Below are 20,904 nucleotides of genomic sequence, written 5' to 3' on the forward strand. Positions count from 1 at the left end.
ATATTTTTTAAATCCATTTTTCAGTAGAGGGGTTGACTCCGTTAAGAGGCATTGTTTTGTTTTTAGATAGTTGCTCTTCTGTAATCTTGATTGATCTCAGTTGCTTTTTATATATTCCACTTTTTCTATTTTTCTTTTTTTTTTTAACATATTACCTATAATTAAAAAAAAATTTTTTTTAAGTAAGCTCTACACCCAACTTGGGGCTTAAACTCACAACCCTGAGATCAAGAGTCTCATGTTCTACCCACTGCACCAGCCAGGCACCCCCATATTACCGGTAATTTATTTCCCATTTTCTCTAGTGTTTTGTGGTTGCCTTTGGACTTTTCAAAAGCACTATTTGATCTAATGGCTCTTATTTGTCAGAGCCAAGCAGGGAGGAGCATGTCTTACATTCTACCTACTTAAGACTCATTCCACTGCTTAGTTTTTGTTAATATGATCTAGGTTTCAGACTACATTTTATAGTTATTTATACTTATATGTATTTATACTTAGATATACACAGACATTTTCTTTCAAACATTTAAAAATTATTTTGACATTTGCCTTCAGTTTTAGAACCAAATATGAAATCTCCATGTTCACAGGTTTCCGAGCCCATGACCAATGCATTCGTAGTGTACGATCTCACCAAGACTGTCCCCCTCTTAAACTCTTACTTTTGATTCATGTCATGGTTGGTTGGAAAACATTCTCAAGTACCTCTCTCAAAAGGGATGCATGATGAGAATATTGTCTGTATCCTTGCACGCTGGAGAATGCCTTCTGCTCATTGTGGCCTGCACACATATGAGACAGTCTAGCTGGGTATAAAATTCCTCGATCACAGACTTTTCCCTCCTCAAGACCTACGGGCTGGCTTCTTTTTGTTGATTTCTAATCCATCTATAATTTTCCCTCATCCTGGTATTTCATATGTTGTGCAAAGATGTGTCTGGGTGTCAGTCTCTCTTCCTTGATGTTTTTCCAAAAAGTCAGTGAGCCTTCTCCTTGTGCCTATGTTGATCTGCCTTCAGCTCAGGAGTCCGATCTTCGATCCTTGTTTCTATCCCACTGCCTTCGTTCCCCATCGTATGTTACCCTCCACGTTCTCTCTTATATCCTTACCATTCTCTCCTTCATGGTTTCCACGTCTTTATCCTTTTCCTCTAGAATTTGCGAGAGTTTCCCCAGTTTTTATTCTCTGTGTGTCCGAATCAGGTGTCTCCAGGATCATTTCTCTTTGCTGCTTCCAGAGTAGGTTTTAACTGTGCTACTGAGTTTTTAGGTTTTGGTTTTGGTTTTCCCAGCTCTTCTTTCTTTCCCGTGTCACGTTCTTAGTATTGTCATATGGCCTCTTCAGCTCAGGCTCGTCTTCCCTTCGGGCTTTCTTCTCCAATTTCACAGAGACTGTGTCTTTTTAGATCTTTTTTCATCTGCCATGCCGCATTTGGTTACACGTTGTCCGTGCCTGGTGTCAAGTCCCAGCAACGGACTTTGAATACTTGTGATACAGACCGTATGGTCTGCAAAGCCTAAAATATTTACTGTTTGGCATTTTGCAAAAAAATAAGTAAAAATTGCAGATCCCTCTACTAGCACAACAGCTGGATACCCATCTCAGCTGCAAGCTGGATGGCAGAGGAAGAGATGCCGCTCTGGCCCTACTCCCTGGCTCCTACCAGTGTTTCCCCTTGATTCACTTTTGCTCCATGGAGATGGTTATCCTTCTATCTGCACCACCTGATTTCCTCATTCTCTGCACCAGTAATTTTGATAAAAATGCAAATTGAAATATGCTGTCTGTCCTTCCGGGCCCTACCCTTCCTTAAGCTTCTCCTCCCTAGAGGAGGGCACCATCCCCAGTGCCCCTGCCTACTTCCTGCCCATTTGTTTTCTGGTTCTTGTCCCTGTGCCCTCTCTTTTTTCAAGATCTTCCCGTGTGTCGGACAAAAGGCCGTGTCTTGAGGTAAAACCTTGGACAGGTTTTGCTCATTCCAACACCATCTGCCTTTAATTAATAGAGATTGCTCCCAGATTCCAACATCGGGTCATCTATCAGTTTGGTTTTTGGCGTGAGTGTGAATTTTCATTTTTCTCATTGTCTTTACAGCTATTTTGGAACCAAACAAGGAGAGGCTCCATGGGTGGCTGCCAAGTAGATATGCCATTTTGAAGGAGTCAGAACTGCATGTAAAAGTTGTGGTTTGTCCATCTTGAGGCAGTCTCTGTGGCTGTGTGTGTATTTGATAGAAGAAGAAAAGGCGGGAACATTTTCCCTATCCAGGGACCACTTGTCCAATGACCTCAGTTCTCTGGAATACACCCAAAACAAAGAGTCCACAAGCCGCCAGATAGCTGCCACAGTGTCCACGTTCTGGACGTTATTCACATTACCCAAAGGAGAGCGTTTCCGTCTCCCTCATTGCAAGCCGATTTACCCGTGTTTTATGTACAGGTTCTAACAATCTCGGTCTTTGTTTCCCTAGCTCCACAACCAAATTGGAATCGGCAAATCTGAAGGGAGTGGGGAACATTTTACAATGAGCACACTGACCTAAGAAGTATTTCTGGGGCACCTGGGTGGCTCAGTCAGTTGAGTGTCTGTGTGCGGCTCAGGTCACCATCCCGTAGTCCTGGGATGGAGTCCCACGTCAGGCCCCCTGCTCAGCGGGGAGTCTGCTTCTCCCTCTCCCTCTGCCCCCCCCATTCATGCTCTCTCTCTCACTCTCTTTCTCAAATAAATAAATAAATAAAATTCGTTTTTAAAACAGAAGTATTTCTGATGGACAGAAAGGAAAGACATAGGACCCCCCCCCCCCCCGCCCCCTGCAACAACTATAAATGCTCAGAGGCTAGCGCCGTTTCCCAGAAGAGCAGGCAGCTTAGGGTTCTCTGTGTGAGCACCCTCCAGTGTGAGTCCACAACCACCTTCTCTGAGCCTCTCCTCTGCCAGTCTTCATGCTCCGTGCACCCTGTCCCCACCTCCCATAGCTCCAGGTGCTTCGGACAGTGGCTCCCAGGACCCTGGCTGGCTGCACATCAGGCTCCCCTGGGGAATGTCAAGAATCAGGACATGCAGCCTGCCCCCTAAACCAGGGAAATCAGGTCTTGGGGACGGGACCCAGGCATCAGTGTTTTTTAAGGCTTCCAGCTAATTCTGCTATATGGCCCGGGCTGAGAAGCAGGGCTAGTACTAAAATGTTCTCATTGGGCAGGGAATGGATGCCACACGTTCTAGGATGATTTCTGTCCCAGGTGGATACTTAGTTCTGGAAAGAACCACCGTAGATGTCACCAGGAGGGAAGGCAAGAAGTGAGAGCTCGAGGTGCCCTGGGAGGAGGTTGTCACTGGGCTCTGCCACCGTGCCTTTGGCCCCACAGCGTGTGGCGTACGTGCGGCAGGTGTTCTAGAACCTTCCTGAGCCCTAGCTTCCTGGCTTTCAGGCGGGACCAGCAGGGCCTCCCTCGCAGGGTTGCAGAGCCCGCGGCTGCAAGGTGCTGTCCTCACCCCCAACCCCAGGCTGTGTGCCTCAGGAGGAGGCAGGACGTAGGTGATTTCCTGCCGACCGGAATGCAGCCTCTGACGTGGGCCAACGACTTCTGACTTGGGTAAAAAAATAACAAGAAAGCGAGGAGCGAGGGGGTTCAAGGCTGTCCCAGGAATCACGTCACCCAGTGCTGCTCGCATTCCAATTAGCTTCCCTAAGTGGCGAGAGCAGGGAGGGATCCCAGCCAGCTCGCTCGGGACCGCGGGACTTAAGCACAACCTGGATTGGGCCGCGGTGGTGGCTTTGCTGTGCGCGTCATCTGTCCCTGAGCTGGCCGACACGTGGCCCAGAGCAGCTCCTCCCCAGCGGGAGGTGCGGTGCGGTGGGCCTGGTGCTGGTGCCACCGGTCTGTGCGTTCGGGCCGCCATCTCCTCGCCTTGACTTTGGCCGCCCTAGAATGCAGGCCGCGGTCTCTGGACGGCCCTGGCCCTGCCTCCCAAGAGGTCCGCCCTCCCCCGGTCGCCAGCTAGCCAGCCAGCCACATGGCAGAAGTCTCTAGCACAGTAGCCTCCCGGTGCCCCTGGCAGGGCGTCCTGGTGGGGGGCGGGGGGTCCCAGGGCTCAGACCACAGGGGAGCAGGAAGGGGGGCTGCTTTTTTCCCCCATTTCCTGAGACTGGTTCCCAAATGGGTGCCCCTCCCCTCCGCCCCCTGCCCCGGACCCGGGAGCTGGCTCAGGAGAAGCAGGGGGCTGCCAGGCCCGTGACCCCCAGGGCAGTGGGATGGAGCTGTTTCAACTCTAACCGAGGCACCAGTCAGTGTATTCTGGGACCTGGAAGGAGGCAGCCACCTTCCATGGGGCCAGACGCTGACTCTGGGGGCGGGGGGGATTTGCTGGAACACGGGGTACTCTTCATTCCCCGCTCTGAGCTTCATGCCCTGCTCACATTTGAGGGGATCCACCAGTGTTTGCTGAGACGCAGCATGGCATAACCAAGAGCGCAGTAATCAGGCATCCCACGTCCGAGTTCAAAGCCCACCCTGGGCACTAGCTGTCAGGGATGCCTTGGGCAGGGGGTCTCCGTGTTCTGATCTGCAGAACGGGACTACCACCCCCACATCCAGGAACGGTGGTGAGAATTGAGCGAGGCCCGGCACGTCGGGCAGTGGTGTGGGGCAGGCCGGGGTGATTTCTTGGGCCTCGCTGCCGGGCTGGCCATCGTGCTAAGGGTGTCGGTCCCCCGCGGATCCAGCCGAGCAGTCCCAACCCCTCATCAGAAGAGCGGGGAACACTGGCAGGGAGAGGGCCAGGCTGGGCCGAGGGGAGGCTTGTTCCGGTGGGTGGACATAGGCCACCCCCAGGAAAAGCAGGCCCGGTGGCTGGCAGGCCCTGGGGGGCCCTGTGCTTTCCGCCGCGCTCACGCTCCGGCTTCGAAAGCCCCCGACGGGCTCCCTGGCGGACGCAGGCCCAGCAGCCCTGCCTCTCAGCAGTAGGGCCCATTAGAACTGAACAACTCTTCGCAGGGCATTCTATTTGCACACTCCAGTAGAGTGGACACCAAAGGGGTTTTCTAATGCTTCATGGGCTGCTAATTTCCTCCGTGACCTCTTTTGTTGGGGTCTGACCCCAGCCAGAGGCTCTGCGCCATGCAAGCTAGCGCCTGACACAGACCCAGGGCGCGGGGTGACAATGAGGCTTCTATCAGCTTTAATCAGGCTCCGGTTGGGTCTGAAGAACGGGGTGGGGGGAATTTGTGTGGCGTTCAGAAAGCCCTGGGTGGCACAATACCAGAGCCCCCAGCGTCCCTCATGGAGGCCAAGGGGGCTCCAGGCAGCGGCTGAAGGGTTGGTCGGGCCACGGGGCGGGGGGGTGGGGGGGGTCGGGCGGGGGCCCTTTGTCCCAAGCGCCTCTTCAGAAGGCCGGGCCTGCCCTGAATGGCCGCCCGCCCGGCCTGGCCCATGGGTATCACAGGCCCCTAGGTATCTGGGGAGGCGGCCTCCCCCTCGGCCCCCAGCCTATTCATCGCCGGCCTAATTAGGTTTTTTTGTCTGTGTTCTCCCTCCCCTGCAGACTGCGATTCCTACTGCAAGGCCTCCAAAGGGAAGCTGAAGATTAACATGAAAAAGTACTGCAGGAAGGACTATGGTGAGTGCCAGTCCCCTTGTCTGGCGGGGCCCGCGGGGGCCACGTGACCAGCCAGGAGCCCGGCTCGGGGGGCAGGTGGCCCTGGCTGCGTGCTGGTCGTGGTGTCCCGGTGCCCGGACAGGGGCCTGGCTGGCGGGATCCCACGCCCAGGGAACTTGTTAGCTCTTCCTCCAAGGCCCTTGGAGGCAAGGGGCACGAGGGGCCTTCTGGGGTCGCGAGGGGCTGCAGGGGGGCACGAGGGCTGGGCTCTCTCCCCCTGGCAGGAGCTCCCCTGCGGCTGGGATTCCCAGCCTGGCCTCTGGCCTTCACTCTGCCCCGGGTGGGAGCCTGTGTGGCCTCAGACTAGTCGCTTCACCTCTCTGGTCTTCCGTGCCTTCATCCATACGATGGGCTTTCAACCTGAGTCTCCCTCCATGGCTTAACGTGGGGTGGGGTCCTCCAGGCAACAGGAAAGGGGGTTTAAAAGCCTTCTCCTCCTTCCGGAGGTTGACTCTGCAAAGGCTGAGGTGGGCCGGGGAATCTGTATTTTAAATGGTTCGCTGAAGTTTGAACGCATCTTACAGGGGGGTCCTTGAGGGTGCTTTGCAGTCAGGAGCTGTGGGGCTGACAGCCCTGTCCCCTGATCCGTCAGGCCTGGGGTGACCCAGCCCCTCGCTCACTACACACCAGCCCCCCTGCGCCCCCTCTCTGTCGGGCAGCCGTGCCCGCCTTCTGTATGCGCTTGCTGGGAGCCGCCTCGTGCCAGGCTGCCCCGGGGGAGGTAAGGAGCCGGCTTTGTGGCGTCTGGTCCCTCCGTCCCTCCGGGACCCAGGGGTGCCCAGCAGCCCGGCCTGCCGTCTTCCCGGGGCTGGCCATTGCAACCAGACCGAAGGGGTTTCTCTTTAATAAGGACAAGCGTCAGGCCCGTTGAGCATAACGAAAGGCATGAGGGAACCCAGAGGAATTTTGAGAACTTACAAAACGTAATCAGTGTACCCCGTGCGAGTGTGTGTAAGTACACGGATACACACACACACATTACACACCCCACACTGGAGCCCAGAGCGCCCCCCACCCCCAGGCCGCCTGGCCTGCCCCTTGATGGGGGTGCGTCCGTGGGTGGCCCTGTTCAGACCCCCGTGGGGCCCGCAGCAAATTCCCCAAAGCCCCTTTCAAGTGTTTACACCAGACACAGTGCAGAGACGTCTGACTCCCGCTGGAAAAAGAACAAGCTCTGAGACAGTTTAAGGATAAAGGGGGTGCTGTCTCTGAGCCCCGGGGACATGCACAAGAGAGGGATGAGGGCTCAGGCAAGAAGGCCCAAGGGTTCTGTCCCGTTCCCAGGCGTGGGGCCTGGGGTCCAAGCGCGGGCTGTCTGCGCAGGCCTGGAGAGCTCGGGGTCGTAGAGAAGAACCCTGCCCAGGACAGGGGGCAGGGGGAAGGAATGGTGGGTGTCCTTGGGGAAGGATTGCTTTGAGTTTTGTCTGGAAGCATCCTTTGGTGGACACCTGAGAGGGGCTGGAAAGGGAGGGCCAAGCTGTCCTTCTGGGAGGGGTTGGCCTGCAGCCCCTGTTCTGTTCTAAAAGTGAAGAAAGGAAGAATTAGGCTTTTTAAAAGTTACCAGAATAGCTCCTGCATTCCACCTGGTTCTATCCGACTTGGCTCCATTTTGTTCTCTTCTCTTCTTTTCCTCCGTTGAATTCAGCTTACCTGACCCCCAAGGTTCCGGGGGACCCTTGTCCCCCTCGGTGCTCTCCTGGCCCCCTACCAGCAGGAAGGCTGAACACCCTCTTTTTGCCAAAGGGAGCCGGACACCCTCTTTTTTATGAACTCAGAGGGGCCCCACAGGCTTGTTCAGGAAGGAGGGGGCGGCCCCCCAGGGCTGGGCAGGGGCCCACAGGTGCAGCCAGAGGCCTTGCGCTGGGGCTGGGGGGTGAGGTGTCATGACTGGGTTCGCAGGACTTCGTCGAGAATCTTCCCTGCATTCTGTTGGGACCACAGACCCCCGGGTAACATGCGAGTGGGGGCATCCCTCCCCTGCCTGGGGCAGACCTGGGCCGGCGCAGGGGTGCGATGAGCAGGAAGAGGACGAGGAGGGAGCTGGCCTGGGGGTCCGCAGGGAGGTGAGGCAGGCAGAGCGGGCCAGGCCAAGGAGGACTGGGGACCGGGCTTCTGAGGGGCTGCACCATCTCTGCTCTGACTGACACCCGGCAGGGAGCCAATTAGAAAACGTAAGCCGTGCCCTGGACATTCCAGAAGCTGCTAATGAGCACCCCGGGTTTACTGCCCCTGCCAGGTGAAGAGCAGGCCCCAGGCCCCCTTCCTCCTGCCGGGGACGTGGAGCTGGGTCTCCGCTGACCTGGGCAGCGGGCGGCAGGGGTGTGCGGGTGGGTCCCGTCCTGTGTTCGCTCCGGCGCGTTCCCGACGAGAGGGGCCCGGCGCGGGCAGGGCTGGGGTGGGCACCAAGCAGGGCAAGGAGGACTGGGGTCAGGGGAGGGCCGCAGGGCCAAGCCCCGCCATGCTTCTCACATCCCGAAAGCGCCCCAGGTGGGGAAGGGTGGCCCGTTGTGTTCCCGTCTGCGGGGAAGGGGCCCCACAACCTGGAGGCACAGACCCCTAACGTGCTGCGGGACTTCGGGCAGGAGCCTCACCGGCCTGGACCTCGGTTTCCTGTCACATGGAGGTGTCATCCAGGGGACACGACGTCCTTCTGGATGAGACCCGATCTGCTCGGGGCAAGGGTGCAGGGTGATGCTGTGGTCTGCGGCCACCCGGCCTTCTGTTGCCCTCGAGGGGACGCCGCCAGCGAGCCGCCCGTGAGGAACGGTTGTTCGCATTATTGCCCAGTGTCTTAGCGATACTGGCCGGCTCCTGGGGGACCCCTCGCCTGGGAGGGGCCCTGCCTTGGTGTGAATGCCCCGGTGGGTGCTCGTGTGACGGCGTGCGTGAGTGTGCACGTAAGGGTGTGCACGTGGAGGTGTGACTGTGCGAGCAGGTGCGTGTGTGCTCGTGGGTGTGCATGAGTGAGTGTGGGCGTGCAAGTGGGCGTGTGTGCACGTGTGTGCGCCAGTGTGTGGGCGTGTGAGTATGGGTGTGCTCGTGTGACAGTATGTGAGCGTGTGCGTGTGTAAGCGTGTGAGCATGGTGTGCGCACGTGGGTGTGCATGCGTGTGTGCCATGTGTGAGTGTGCACACGTGCCCGTGTGTGACCACACGTGTGGGTGTGCTTGTGTGACAGTGTGAGCACGTGCGTGTGCGAGCGTGTGAGCATGGTGGTATGCACACGTGTGCGCACACACGCGTGTGTGCCATGTGTGAGTGCGCTACGTGCCCGTGTGTGACCACAGGTGTGGGTGTGCTCGTGAGTGTGCACGCGTGAGAGTGTGTGTGTGTGACCCTGAGTGTGATCCCCTTTGCACACTCACGGAGCGCCTTTGGTGCGCCCTATCCTGACCTGGGTGCTGAGCTTACGGATGTGCAGGAGACGCCGGCTTGGCCCTCGGGGCCCTTACAGTCTAGGAGGGGAGAAGGACACAGACGAGAGCGGGGAAGGTGGACCAGCCTGAGGTCCAGAGGCTGGTTCTCCAGAGAGGGTGTGGAGGGAGGGCTTCCTGGAGGAGGGGGCCCCCGGTAGGCAGCGCTCACGGGGCAAAGCAAGGCTCCCAGGCAGAGGGAGGAAGAAGTGGAAACAGGCTGGGGAAGTGGGTGCTGGGTTCGGGGGTGTGGGGGCCAGGGAGGCTGGGGAAAGGCCCGTGTGGGCCTCAGCCGCCACAGCCACGTGCTCAAACCACCCTGAGCCCACCGAGAGCTGCCTCCTGCCTCTTCCTTCTCCCTGGGATTCGAAAGTGGGGGGCAGACAGACAGCGCACATTCTGAAAGGTGAGATCATCTCACTTTTGCCAGTTCTTGGAAAAATTATTCGTTCCCAGAAATGTTTATTAGTCACCCCTTTTGTTGAAAGACATTTTGGCACCGCCAGATGGAAAAATCAAAATGCTTTTCACAAGATGATTTGTGTCAAGAAGGCCTCCTGAGGTCCCGCAAGGATCATTCCTGGGGTACAGCTCAAAGGGGAGACTCTGTGGGCATCTGTGGGGGGAGACGGGGCTCGCCAGGCTGTGCACGCGTGTGTGCACGCGCACACTCCTGCTTTCTCGGGGCCCGTGGCAGAAGCGGGCTGGGACCTAAGCGGAGCTGTCATTCACACCGACATCCCCCTGTGGGCCCCGGGACCTCCTGCGGCCTCGCCAGGCCCGGGATGGGGCACCTCACTGCCTTCCTTCCCGTCCTTGCTGAACCCACGTGAACACCTGCCCGTGATGCTGAGACTCACCGAGATCCAGTTACGTGCTCCAGACCGGGGACTCCAAAGCTCCAGAGGCTTCTCCTCCCCCGGGCCAGGGCCCGGAGCCTCTGGCCGCGCAGAGGGGGCACAGCTGTCCCTTAGAAGGCTCAAGAACGCGTTTCCCCCCACGGGACCCTTGACTCCCCGTTCCTGGTAAGCCAGACACATCCTCCTTGGGAAACCGGCAGGTGTGGTCCCCGTGGTGTTGGGGTGACATTTAGAGATGATGGAGCCGACGTGGCGGACGTTGTGGCCGGGCCTGGGGAGGGGCTGGCGATGGGCATGGCCGTGTGGGGGAGGGAGTCGCGGGCCGATCCCTGATGGGGGACAGGTGTGGGGGTGCCCGCGGATTACCGTGGAGCTGGGGGGGGACAGCGTGACGGGGCCTGGCCCTTGCCTGGCTCTCGTCCAGCTACTCAGGCTGGAGATCAGATGGGGTCGGGGGAGAGGCTCCTAGCTCAGGCCTCTTTTTGTCTCACCAGCCCCAGGGACGCGGGGGGCCCCCCAGCAAAGGATGGCCTCTCCCCTCTTAGCACTCCCTTCCCTTCCGTTTCTTGACCTTGAGTTCAAGAGCTATTCCTGATCAGGATCAATCCCGTTAAGTGCGGAGAACTGGATGGGTTCTCAACCCCGTCCCGGGGGCGATGCGCCTGTGTGTATAGTGGGCTGCGATCTCGGGGCTCGGGTGTGGGTGCGGATGTTTCCCCGTCCCTGGGGGCCGTTCCTGGGAGACGCCATGCCCCCCCACCCCCAGAGCATCCCCCCCAGCCCCAAGGAGCGGGACGCAGACCAGCCGGCAGCACGTGGCGTGGTGTTTCAGAGGCTCGCTGACCCTTCCCTGGGGGTCACTGGCCCCCCTGGGGATCCTCCGATTTCCCCAGCCAGATGTGACCTCCCCTCGTCCCCAGCCCCAGAGGGCCAGCCCCATCTGGAGGCCAGATGTGGAGCTGGGTCCGCGTGAGTCAGGCCGAGGTCGAGGAATGCGGGTGACCACCAGGTTGGACAGGGAGGGCCCAAGGGCCCCCGTGACCGCTTGACGGAAAGGCCCCTGATCCCTCAGGGTGCTGCGCTGACCGGGCCCCCGCCACCCTCCCCAGCACAGTGACTCCCTGTCCCTGCAGACAGGGGAGCCCGGAGCCCGCGCCTCCCACCTCTGCCCCTCCCAGCCGGCTGCAGGGTGCTGAGCTCCAGAGGGGCCTGCAGGCGGCCGGGCGGGCGGCTCCCGGCTGTGTCTGTCCCTGTCGCTGGAGCTTCCTCCCCTCTTCTCTCTCACAGTTTCCTCTCCTCTGAACATCCTTTCTTAGGGAGGCAGGGCGGGAGGGGAGGCTCTAAGGGGCCAGCGAGCCTGGCTAATGAGAGGTGTCTCCTCCCATTTCACAGATGGGGACGCGGAGGCTTGGAGGCGGCAGGGGCGGGGATCTGTCCAAGGTGCCTGGAGAGCTGGGCACCTGGGGCTGGGGACCCCGGCTGTGTCCCACACCTGTGACGAGCAGCACTTGTCCCCCCTGCTCACTGGGGGCCTGTCTCCAGGGTCACAGAGCATCTCTCAGCGACGCAGGGCCGCCCCGTGGCAGGGTTCTGGTGGGTCCTGACGCTGCCCTGTGCTGGGAGCAGTGCCCAGCACCCCGTTCACTGTGCCGGGGGCTTCCTGCCCCAGGCCTGCCCCCAGTGTTGGCACGCCTGCTGCGTGCAGCTTGGCCCGGCTAGAAAATAGGGCCAGGCCCCCGTCCCCAGACCCGAGGGCACCCTCTGGAGCAGGCTGCGTGCGTGGCAGGGGACCAGGGACACCCTTCCAAGTGCTTGCAGGCACCTGCTTGTGCCCCCAGGGGAACGTGGCTGGCCAAGGACTCTGGTGCTGTGGGCTGGATCCCGCTTGGCTCCTATTTCCGGGCCGGAGGCCCTTTCTTCGGGGCTCCTTGCAGAAGCAGGTTCCGTCCTTTGGGTGTGGGTTGACTTTTAGGAGCTAGAGCTGAGTGGGGTGCATGAGAGGGTGCATGAAAAGACTCGTAGCTGCTGGACGCCCCCACTCCAGGGCTCCAGCTGGGGAGGCGGGGCCGCCCTTTGAGCTCCTGCGAAGGGGCTGCCTGGAGGTGGTGACCTAAATGAGGACTGGGCTGTGGGCTGTGTTTGGGGACCTCAGACGGGAGGGACCTGGGGGGGGGATGCGGGGCCTGGACTGAGGCCATATTCGGGGAGGTCGACCCTCTTGCTTTCCCCTCCTTCAGAGGCCAGAACCCCTCTGGTGCACCGGCCTGGGGCGGCGCGCCTCGCTGGGCCTTCCAGGGGGTGCTGGGAGGCAGGTTTGGTCGTCGAGCATCTTCTGGGCCTGTGTGACGCCATCCTGTGGGGGTGACACTCCGGCAGCTCTGGCCAGGCCTGGGGTGGGGGGCGGGGGACAAGCCAGGCTGTTTCAGTCCCTCCTGACTGGGAGCGGGGGTCCTCTCTCCCTTTGGCTCGTTTGAGGAAGAGACCAGCCCCGTGACGAGGGCGCCCCACTGGGCAGGCAGGGCTCAGGTCCACTCTCCTACGTGAGCCTCTGGCCAAGCGGGGCGGCCAGCGCCCCACCCCTTCTCACTTGTGAAGGGGGTGCAGGTGGCCAGGCCTGTTGTCCAGGGAACGGGGCTCCTGTCTTCTCCAGAGTTTGGCCCTCCGATTCCCAGATCTCCCGGCATCCCCTCCTCCGCGGATCCCTGTGCAAGGAGATGGTCCCAGGCACCTCACCCCTCTCCCCTCCCAAGAATGGAGCCTAAGCACCGGGGCCTGGCCAGGAAACTGAGGCAGCCTTCACATTGCTCTTGGTGCTGAGAGAGAGAGAGAGAGGCAAACCAGGAGTTCTTTGCTGAGAAGTAAAAAGGAGGGACCCTCAGCGTGCCCTAAGGTGGGCGTCCCCGCCTTCTTTGAGGTCTGAGGTGGGACTTTTTCAGTGTGGCAGCCCGGGGATTCCCAGGGACTCCCGTGGGGGGCTGTGGCCCGTGGCCTGGTCTGGCCACAGTGAGCCTCCAGCTCACCACCCCGTTTCACGCGGACGGCCGCGACACCTCGAGGTGGGTGCGCGGGTCCCGCCTCGCCGCCCCGCACCCCCGGCCCGCACGCTCGCTCGGTCCCCCCTGGCGGGTCAGCATCTCCGAGAACAAGACTTGGCCGGGCTCCGGCCTTTCTTACCTTCACGGGGGACTGGGAAACATGTGGTCAGGGCTGCATTTTATGAAGCGGCTGCAACTCATGACACACTTTCTATGCCGGGAGATTTATGGGGCTGCATGGTTTTCATGGTTTCCGTGGGGTTAGTGTCCTCCCCCATTCGTCCTGCCGCTGTCTCCGAGACAGATGGGTGACAAGCCTTCCCCGGCTGGACCGGCCCAACAGGAAGGTATGGCTGGGCGGGCAGCCGGGTGGGGGGAGGCCAGGGGCTGGCCACCCAAGCCTCCTTGGGAGGGGCCGCTGCTGGGAAGCCCCTGGGGCCCCCCCTGAGCAGCCCATAAATCCAGGAGACCTCCGGGCGGCAGGAAGCCTCCCCGCGGAGGTGTCCCAGGGCTCCAGGCCTGTGGGAAGAGGGAGATGGTTGGCAGCCCCTCTCCCCGCGGGGGGCCGGTGCCAGGGCCCCTCCCCCAGGGCCCGGCCCAGCAGGTTGTCTCGGGCTGAGCCAGCAGATGATTGAGCGACAACTGTATACTCTTCACGGAGCAAACAGGTTTCCTAGAACCTGGCCTAGGCCGGGAGCTTTGATGCCAGCAAGAGGTCCCCAAAATCTACCAGCAGGGCATAAGTCGGCTTGGAGCTACTTCCTGTCACTAACTGTCCCGGGAACGTGGCCGTGCCAGGTCCTCCGAGGGCCCAGAGCTGACAGGCTCTGAGTCTCTTGGGTCAGGGCTGGAGCTGGGGAGGGAGGCTCGGAAGGACCGGAGGCTCCGGACAGAGAGGACAAGCACAGGACCCGGAGCTTCTGACTTTTTAGGTTGCCTTTGGTGGCCCGAGAGTCTCCCAGCGTTGGGACCCATAGAGGTGGAGGCTTCCTGGAAGGAAGGTCTGCTCCTATAGGACATAGGGGGGCCTTGCCCACCCAGCAGCCGAGAGGACCCCCAGCGCTGGCCAAGGCACCCAGCCTGCCCTGGGCCTGCCTCCGAGCCCCCCGCCCACCTCCGACACAGGCCGTTCTTGCTGACTGTGGCCTCGGTGGGCCTGGCCCTCGGGGGGCTTCTCACCCGCTCGGAGTCACGGCCAGCCCTGCAGCCGAGGGATGGAGAGGTGCGTGCCCCCAGCCAGCCCAGCAGCAGGCTGGGATTAAGAGAAGTCAGTCGTCACAGCCCTGCCCTGGGGGCTGATAAGTCCTTCCTGTGAACCCCGGGATTGCTAAGGGGGGGTGGCTGCTGCCCCCCCCCGCCTGCCGCCTTGTTATCGGAGCTGTGCAGCTGACCGCAGCTGTGGGGGCTCCCAGGCCAGGAGTGCAGCCTGGCCCCTAGGACCTGGGCCTCGGAGGCCAGCTCCTCGCTCCCCGGAGCCCGTGAGCTCTCTCCTTGCCTTTCCACGGGCATCTGCCCCATTCTGCAGCTTTGCTCAGGGGCGCCCACGGAGAGAGGGGGCTGACCTCACCCATCCTGCCTCGTGGGCTCCAGGCCCCCCCCGCCCCCCCCACAATGCCTGCTTTTGTCCGGGCGGAGAGCAGGGCCCCAGGCCCCGGGTGCACAGCTCTCTTGCAGCCTGAGCCCTTATTTTGGGGGATGAGCAAGGGCTCAGCGTAAGGGAGGGCGTCCGCGGTGTGGACCCCGAGATGCAGCCGCTTATCACTGAGAGAGGGGCCCGAAGCGCCAGCAGCCTGGGGGCCAGGCTCCCCGGCGCGGCCACTGCCCGGTCTCAGCATCAGAGAGGGACCCCTCTGGCTGGTCCCTGCACGCCTCTTCCTGTCCTGGTCTCATCTCCGGCTGCCTTTCTCAGGGTCATCTTCCGCATTTCTGAAGACGGGATGGGGGATCCTCACCGGGCCCCCACGTTCTGCCCTCCTGGAGGCCAAGCTAGGACAGCGGTGCACGGACGGGGGTGGGGGGCGGCTGAGGCTCATTGGCCTGGTGTTGAGTGTCGTCGTGTGGGTGTAAGGGGCACGCCCGCAGGGATCGTGGTGCTCGGATGGGCAGAGCTGCCTGTGCTCGGCGCGCGTGGTGGGCGATGCCACGGGCCCCCAGGAGACCCCAGCCATCCCGGGCTCCCGGCCAGCAGGCCCCGCAGAGGTGGCGGCCGTCCCCGCGCCGCGCTGTGGCGGGTGCGGCCCCCGAGCGTGCGGAGTGGGTCTGCCTGAGGTCACTGTTTCAGTGTGTATTTTGAATATTTTCAGCTGTATGTGCACGGCAGGGACTTGGCCCGTGCGCCGCGTGTGCGGCTCATACTTGGTGGGCTGTGTAATGTGCCGGGGCGTTGCCAAGGGCAGCGGAACTGCGGATTTTTTCCAGCATAATCATGAATTCTACCGCCACCCTCCCCTGCCCCTGCGCCCGCCTGTGCCGTCCGGCTCCAAGGCCCGGGGGCCGCCGGGAGCTGCTGGGGTGGAGGGAGGACGGGGACCGTTGCTTTGTCCCACTGGACCGGCGTGCACCGCTCTGGCCCCTGGATTCTCGGGGACGGCAAGGTGTTCCGGGGTGGGGTACGCCTTTGGGCTGCGTCCTCAGTGTTGAGCGGATCCCCTCTAGGCCTGTACTAGCCGGGCCTGGGGAAGCGGGGTGGGGGTGGGGCTGCTTTGGATGCCCTGCCTGGTGTTCCAGAACATTCCTTCAGGGGAGGGAAACTCCAGACCCGGGAAGGTGGGTCGGGGGTCTCCAGTCCTCCTGCTGTGTGAAGGGCCACGTTCTTGCAGCCCCAGAGAGTAAGAAGGGCCAGCCCAGGGCCCGAGCGGGTCCGGCTAACTCTCTCCGGCTGGCCCACCTCACCAGGGCTGCCCTCCCGCCTGGCTCTGGGCTGACACCCCAGATCCTGAGCCCCTAGTTCCAACCGTACAAGTTTGCTCGGGCTGCCAGAACCACGCACCACAGGCTGGGGGCTGAAACAACAGAAATTTATTGTCTCACGGTTCCGGAGGCCGGGAGTCCGAGATCGAGGTGTCGGCACGTGGCTTCTCCGGAGGCCCCCCTCCTCGGTTCACAGACGGCTGCTTCTCGCTGTGGCCTCACGGGGTCTTCCCTCTGTGTGTCTGTGTGTCCGTCCTGATCTCCTCTTCTCACGAGGACACCAGTCATATTGGATTAGGGCTCCCTCTAATCACTTCCTCTGAACTCCATGACCTCCGTAATGACCCTGGCTCTGAATACGGGCACATCCTCAGGTCCTGGGGGGTTCGCACGTCATCCTATGAAATCTGGGGCCGGGAGACACGGCTCAGCCTGTCACACCACGAGACGCTCAGTGCCTGGGGTCACAGCCGCGTTCCCCCGGCGCCTTCTGCAGCGTCTTTGCGGGGCCACCCCCTGCCCACCCCGGCTGGATGGGAGGAGGGCCCCGTGGCTGGGCCGAGGGTCTGAGATCCCACCCAGGGAAACAGTGGCATCCTGATGGAGCCTCATTCTGCATTCAGCTCAGTCCTGAGGAGAGGAAACCGGGGTTCTCAGGGACACCGGCTCCCCCGTCGCTTAGCCGAGGGGCACTCAGTTGCCACGGTGACCTCCGTGTGCACAAACACACGGCCCAGCCTACTTCTGCGAGCTGGAGAGGGCTCCCCACCCCACCTCAGAGTTCACACTGAGTGTTGAGTCCCTTGGTGACAAAAACATGGAAACGGTTGCCATGGCAGCCATTCTTTGGAGCCCTCAGACTGGAGTGCAAAGTTCAGGATGCCCAGGAACGGCTGAAATGGAATATGGGAAAATCTGCCGCATCCCTCACCCCATAAGGACGAGCTGCAGGGTGGCGGACGCGCCCCTGGGCCCCGCCATCCCCGAACCTCCCCGCATTGTGGGCCAAGCGCAGGGACAGAAGGGGAGCAGCAGGGAGGGCCCTGGGAGTGAAGGTGGCAGGGTGGGCCCCAGGGACCGTGAGAGAGGCTGGCCGGCATGGGTGGCCAGGCCGGGCCATAAGCGGGCAGGTGATGACTGCTCAGCATGCCCCGGGGACATGTCCTCGTGGCTGTTGGAGCCGCTGAGCTGGCCCACGGCTCGGTTTCTTCAGGTGTAATCTGGAGAGACGAGCTGTTGCTCATTTTCCAGGAGGGCTCAAGTCCACTCATCCGCCAGGGCCATCTTCAGCCTGGTCCAGGGGTGAAGGGTGCGGGGGTGGCAGGCGAGCTCAGCAAGGGCAGCGTGCCCCGTCCTGACCGTGGGGATGGGGAAGATGACCAGGTTTTCCTTGGTCGGTCAGTGCAGCAGAGACCTCTCCCTTTATCCCCTGGAATGATTATGTGTCCCCCCAGCAGTTCCCCAGCTGGGCCCCATGGGGCTCTGCTAACTCGAGATGCACTAGCCCAAGAGGCCTGCAGTCAGAATTATTTGGGAAACCAACACACATGCGTACACACGCACGATTTGTAGATTCAAGGTTCTGAAAAGTCCTGCAGTTAAGGAAACCTCTTGACTTTAACCCAGAATTTCACAAACCCATCTAAGCAAAGTGCCCCCTTTTTCTTTAAAAGGCATTTCCTCCTACTTTTAAAATACCTCCTAATATCCTGCAGAAATGACATTTATTAACAGTCACTAGGGCACTGATTCTCAAACTGTATTCCCTGGAACAGCACCACCACCACCTGTGAACTGGTGAGAGAGGTGGGCTCTGGGGCCCATTCCAGATCCGCTGAATCAGAAGCTCTGGAGTGCGGCCCAGCAGTGTGTGCTTGACAAGCTCTCCGGGGGATTCTGACGCAGGCTCCAGCAGAGAACCCTTGTGCCAGGGGACGTTTCAGGGGAGAATTAGCAGGGGGATGGCCTGGGGAATTGGAGAGGGTCAGGAGGGAGGGGGCGCAGCACCAGGACCCTGGACTCTGGAAGGGGTGCCACGTCCACCTGGAAGGGTAGGTTCACGGTGCTCTGCACCTGGCACTGAGATCCCATCATGGTTTTCGGAGACTGGGTGTCCAGTCAAGGACACCCCTGAGAAGCCCCAGGTGGTGTGCCTGGAGGTGCCATGAGGCTTGATGTCAAGTGCTCGGAGCCTTTGGAAGTGCCACGGCGGGAGGCCGGGGGGGGGGGGGGGGGGGGCACTAAGGAGGTTCCCGCCCAGCCTGCGGGGAGTGATGGTTGCTGCTGTCACAGAGGCACCTGTCCTGGGCAGGCGACTCGGCCCAGAGTGCTGGGAGGCGGGGCGGTCAGTTCCTGTAAGCTTCTTCTGGTCCTGCCGGCCAAGCCCCAAACGCAGAGCTTCAGCCCAGGCATGAGTAAGGCCTGTTGGAGCAGCGGCCGGTCCAGGCGTCGGCAGGTGGGGTTCCCAGGATCAGCTTAGGCACCACCCACGCGTGCCCCAGTGGGGTACCCTGTGCCGTCCCTTCCCAGCTGTGCCTTCTCCATCAGACCGGCTGCCCGGTGCTCGGCTCTGAGAGGGCTCGAGCAGGCAGGGGCCACCCGACCACAGGAGCCGGGGGTTTGTGTGTGTGGGGGGGGTGCCCAGGCGGCACTGCTCGGCCCCGGGGCCCACTCTCCCGCCTGTGCTTCCTTGCAGCGGTCCAGATCCACATCCTGAAGGCGGACAAGGCAGGGGACTGGTGGAAGTTCACGGTGAACATCATCTCTGTGTACAAGCAGGGCGCGAGCCGCATCCGCCGCGGTGACCAGAGCCTGTGGATCCGCTCGCGGGACATCGCCTGCAAGTGTCCCAAAATCAAGCCCCTCAAGAAGTACCTGCTGCTGGGCAACGCGGAGGACTCGCCCGACCAGAGCGGCATCGTGGCGGACAAGAGCAGCCTGGTGATCCAGTGGCGGGACACGTGGGCGCGGCGGCTGCGCAAGTTCCAGCAGCGCGAGAAGAAGGGCAAGTGCAAGAAGGCCTAGCGCGGAGGCAGCGGCGCGCCGGGCGGCCGGGTGGGCGGGGCGGGGCGCGGGGCCGAGCGGGCTTTCCCGGGCGGTGGGGCGGGGGGGGGGGGGGGCGGGGGGCGGGGAGTGGGACGGGCAGAGGGCGGGGGCCGCGGGGCGGGGCTTCGGGCCGCGGCCCCGCCCCCCGCCACCCCCCACCGCCGCGCGCCCGGGGCGGGAGAGATGAGGACGAGACTTAAGCTACCTCACGGGCTCCTTCCAGAGCGGCGGCGCGCTCCCCGGGCGGGGCGGGCCTGACTCGGGGGTGGGGGGGCCGAGGGGCCGGGGTGGGGGCGCAGAGCCGCGCAGGTGGGGCCGCCCCCGCGGCGCCGGCCGGCTCTGGAGAGGGGGACGTGAGAACTGTGAACCCGGGGCGGGGGCGCTGAGCGAGACGCCCTCCTCCCCGCAGACCCTCCTTTGTCTGGGGATCCCCACGCGGGACCCCTGGCCGCGACAACTTGGGCCCCGTCCGCACTTGGGGGCGGCCGCAGTGGTCTGTCCCCCCCCCCCCCCCCCGGCAGTCCCCAGGCGGCCCGTGGCCTCCGCTGCCACCTGCTGAGTCCTGGGGTGGGGGATCTTGGGGCGGGGGGGGGGGGGTTCCCGTCGGTGGAGCCAGAGGAGCGCGATCCGGCGTCGGCGCCTGTCCCCGCCCGGCTGCGCGATGGGTGCTGGCCCGGGCTTGTGGCCCAGGTGGAGGGCAGCGGGCCCAAGGACACCCCTGAGAAGCCCCAGCCGGGTGGTCACCGCCTCACGCTGGAGCTGCCTGTCGGAGGAGGCATTGCGAAGGCAGAACCTCCCAGAGAGTTTCCTTTCTGGAAACTTGGAACCAGCCCCTTGATGACATTTTCCAGGGGAGGGGGTAGGGGCCCTGACACTATTTGTGTAATGATGTCAGCTCCTGGGAAGGGCCTGGGGCATGGAATGCAGGTTTGCACAGGCAGTTGGGCCGGGCTGGGGTAAGGGGCTTGCCCCCCGAAGGCCGGGGTTTGCGGGCTCAGCAAGGTCCCCGGGTGCCCGAGCCTCAGGCAGGCAGTGGCAGGGATGAGCGGGTTCCTGTGGGCCGGGGAAGCCATGACCACTTCCCGTTGCTGCCCTCACTCCTGGGTCCCTCGGGAAAGGGACAGCGGCTGCTGGACCAAGAATGCCGGCTGCAGCTACCCCCGCCCCGGGGCTGCCCCCTCCAGCCGGGCAGCACCTCGCCTGCTCCTTTCCGGCTGCCCCTTCTTTGTGGAGGCCTCCCATGCCCCCTGGTGTGGCCAGGCCCCCTTTCCAAAGCTTTCTGGAGACACTGTCCCCAAACGGGCGGCCCCAGACCTTTGGCCCTTCGGCTGGCCCGTCGCGGGGCCCTGGGGCCCCCTGCCGCCCTGCCTCGGAGCTCTCTGCACTGCCCCGGGGCCCCGGCCCGCGTCCTCACACCCGGCACACTGAATTAGAGGCCTGGCTCCTCTCTCAGTCAGGAAGTTGGTTTCATTTTCCCTGCCGGAGCTCGGCTCACGAGGGTCATACCGAGTATGAAGCTTGTGCCCTCGCGGTCTGGCTTCCCTCCGCCTCCCCCCGCTTCGGCCCGCAGCTCGGCGGCCTTTTACTGAGCACCTGCTCTGTGCCAGGCACTTTACCCACGTGATCTCACATAAGCCTCATGACAACCCTGAGACAGGGATCCTCACCCCGCCTCTGCCAGCGAGGACACTGAAGCCCATGCGCTCAAGGTCACAGGCAAATACGAGGCCGAGCCGGGGTCAGACTCCAGAGCCGGGCCTTCTGGCCACACTGCCCCTCGCTGCTACCGCAGCCCGCCCACACCCTCGGTTCCTGCGGCTGGGTCGCCGCTGAGACACTGGCCCTGGTTACTGCCTCTAGCCTGCGGAACAGAAGTCAGGGTGGGGATGGGGACCGGGTGGGCTGGGGGATGGACAGAGCATCTTAAGAGGTGGCGGCAAGAGTGGGTGAGGCAGGGCGTAAACTCGCCACAGGTCCAAGAA

General features: G+C 61.9%; 1 protein-coding gene across 4 annotated transcripts in view; it reads left to right on the forward strand.

Moving 5' to 3' along the window:
• Positions 1-18,934, forward strand: part of NTN1 (netrin 1) — a 176,624-nt gene extending 157,690 nt beyond the window's left edge. For all 4 annotated transcript variants that reach the window (XM_078067914.1, XM_078067912.1, XM_078067915.1 and 1 more), the window contains exons 6-7: positions 5,546-5,620; positions 18,573-18,934. In XM_078067914.1, the coding sequence (XP_077924040.1) occupies positions 5,546-5,620; positions 18,573-18,901 (404 nt within the window). In that variant the 3' untranslated portion in view covers positions 18,902-18,934. The remainder of the gene's footprint in view (positions 1-5,545; positions 5,621-18,572) is intronic.
• Positions 18,935-20,904: the final 1,970 nt, after the last annotated feature.

This window comes from Halichoerus grypus, chromosome 2, assembly GCF_964656455.1.
Source record: "Halichoerus grypus chromosome 2, mHalGry1.hap1.1, whole genome shotgun sequence".
Taxonomy (NCBI): domain Eukaryota; kingdom Metazoa; phylum Chordata; class Mammalia; order Carnivora; family Phocidae; genus Halichoerus; species Halichoerus grypus.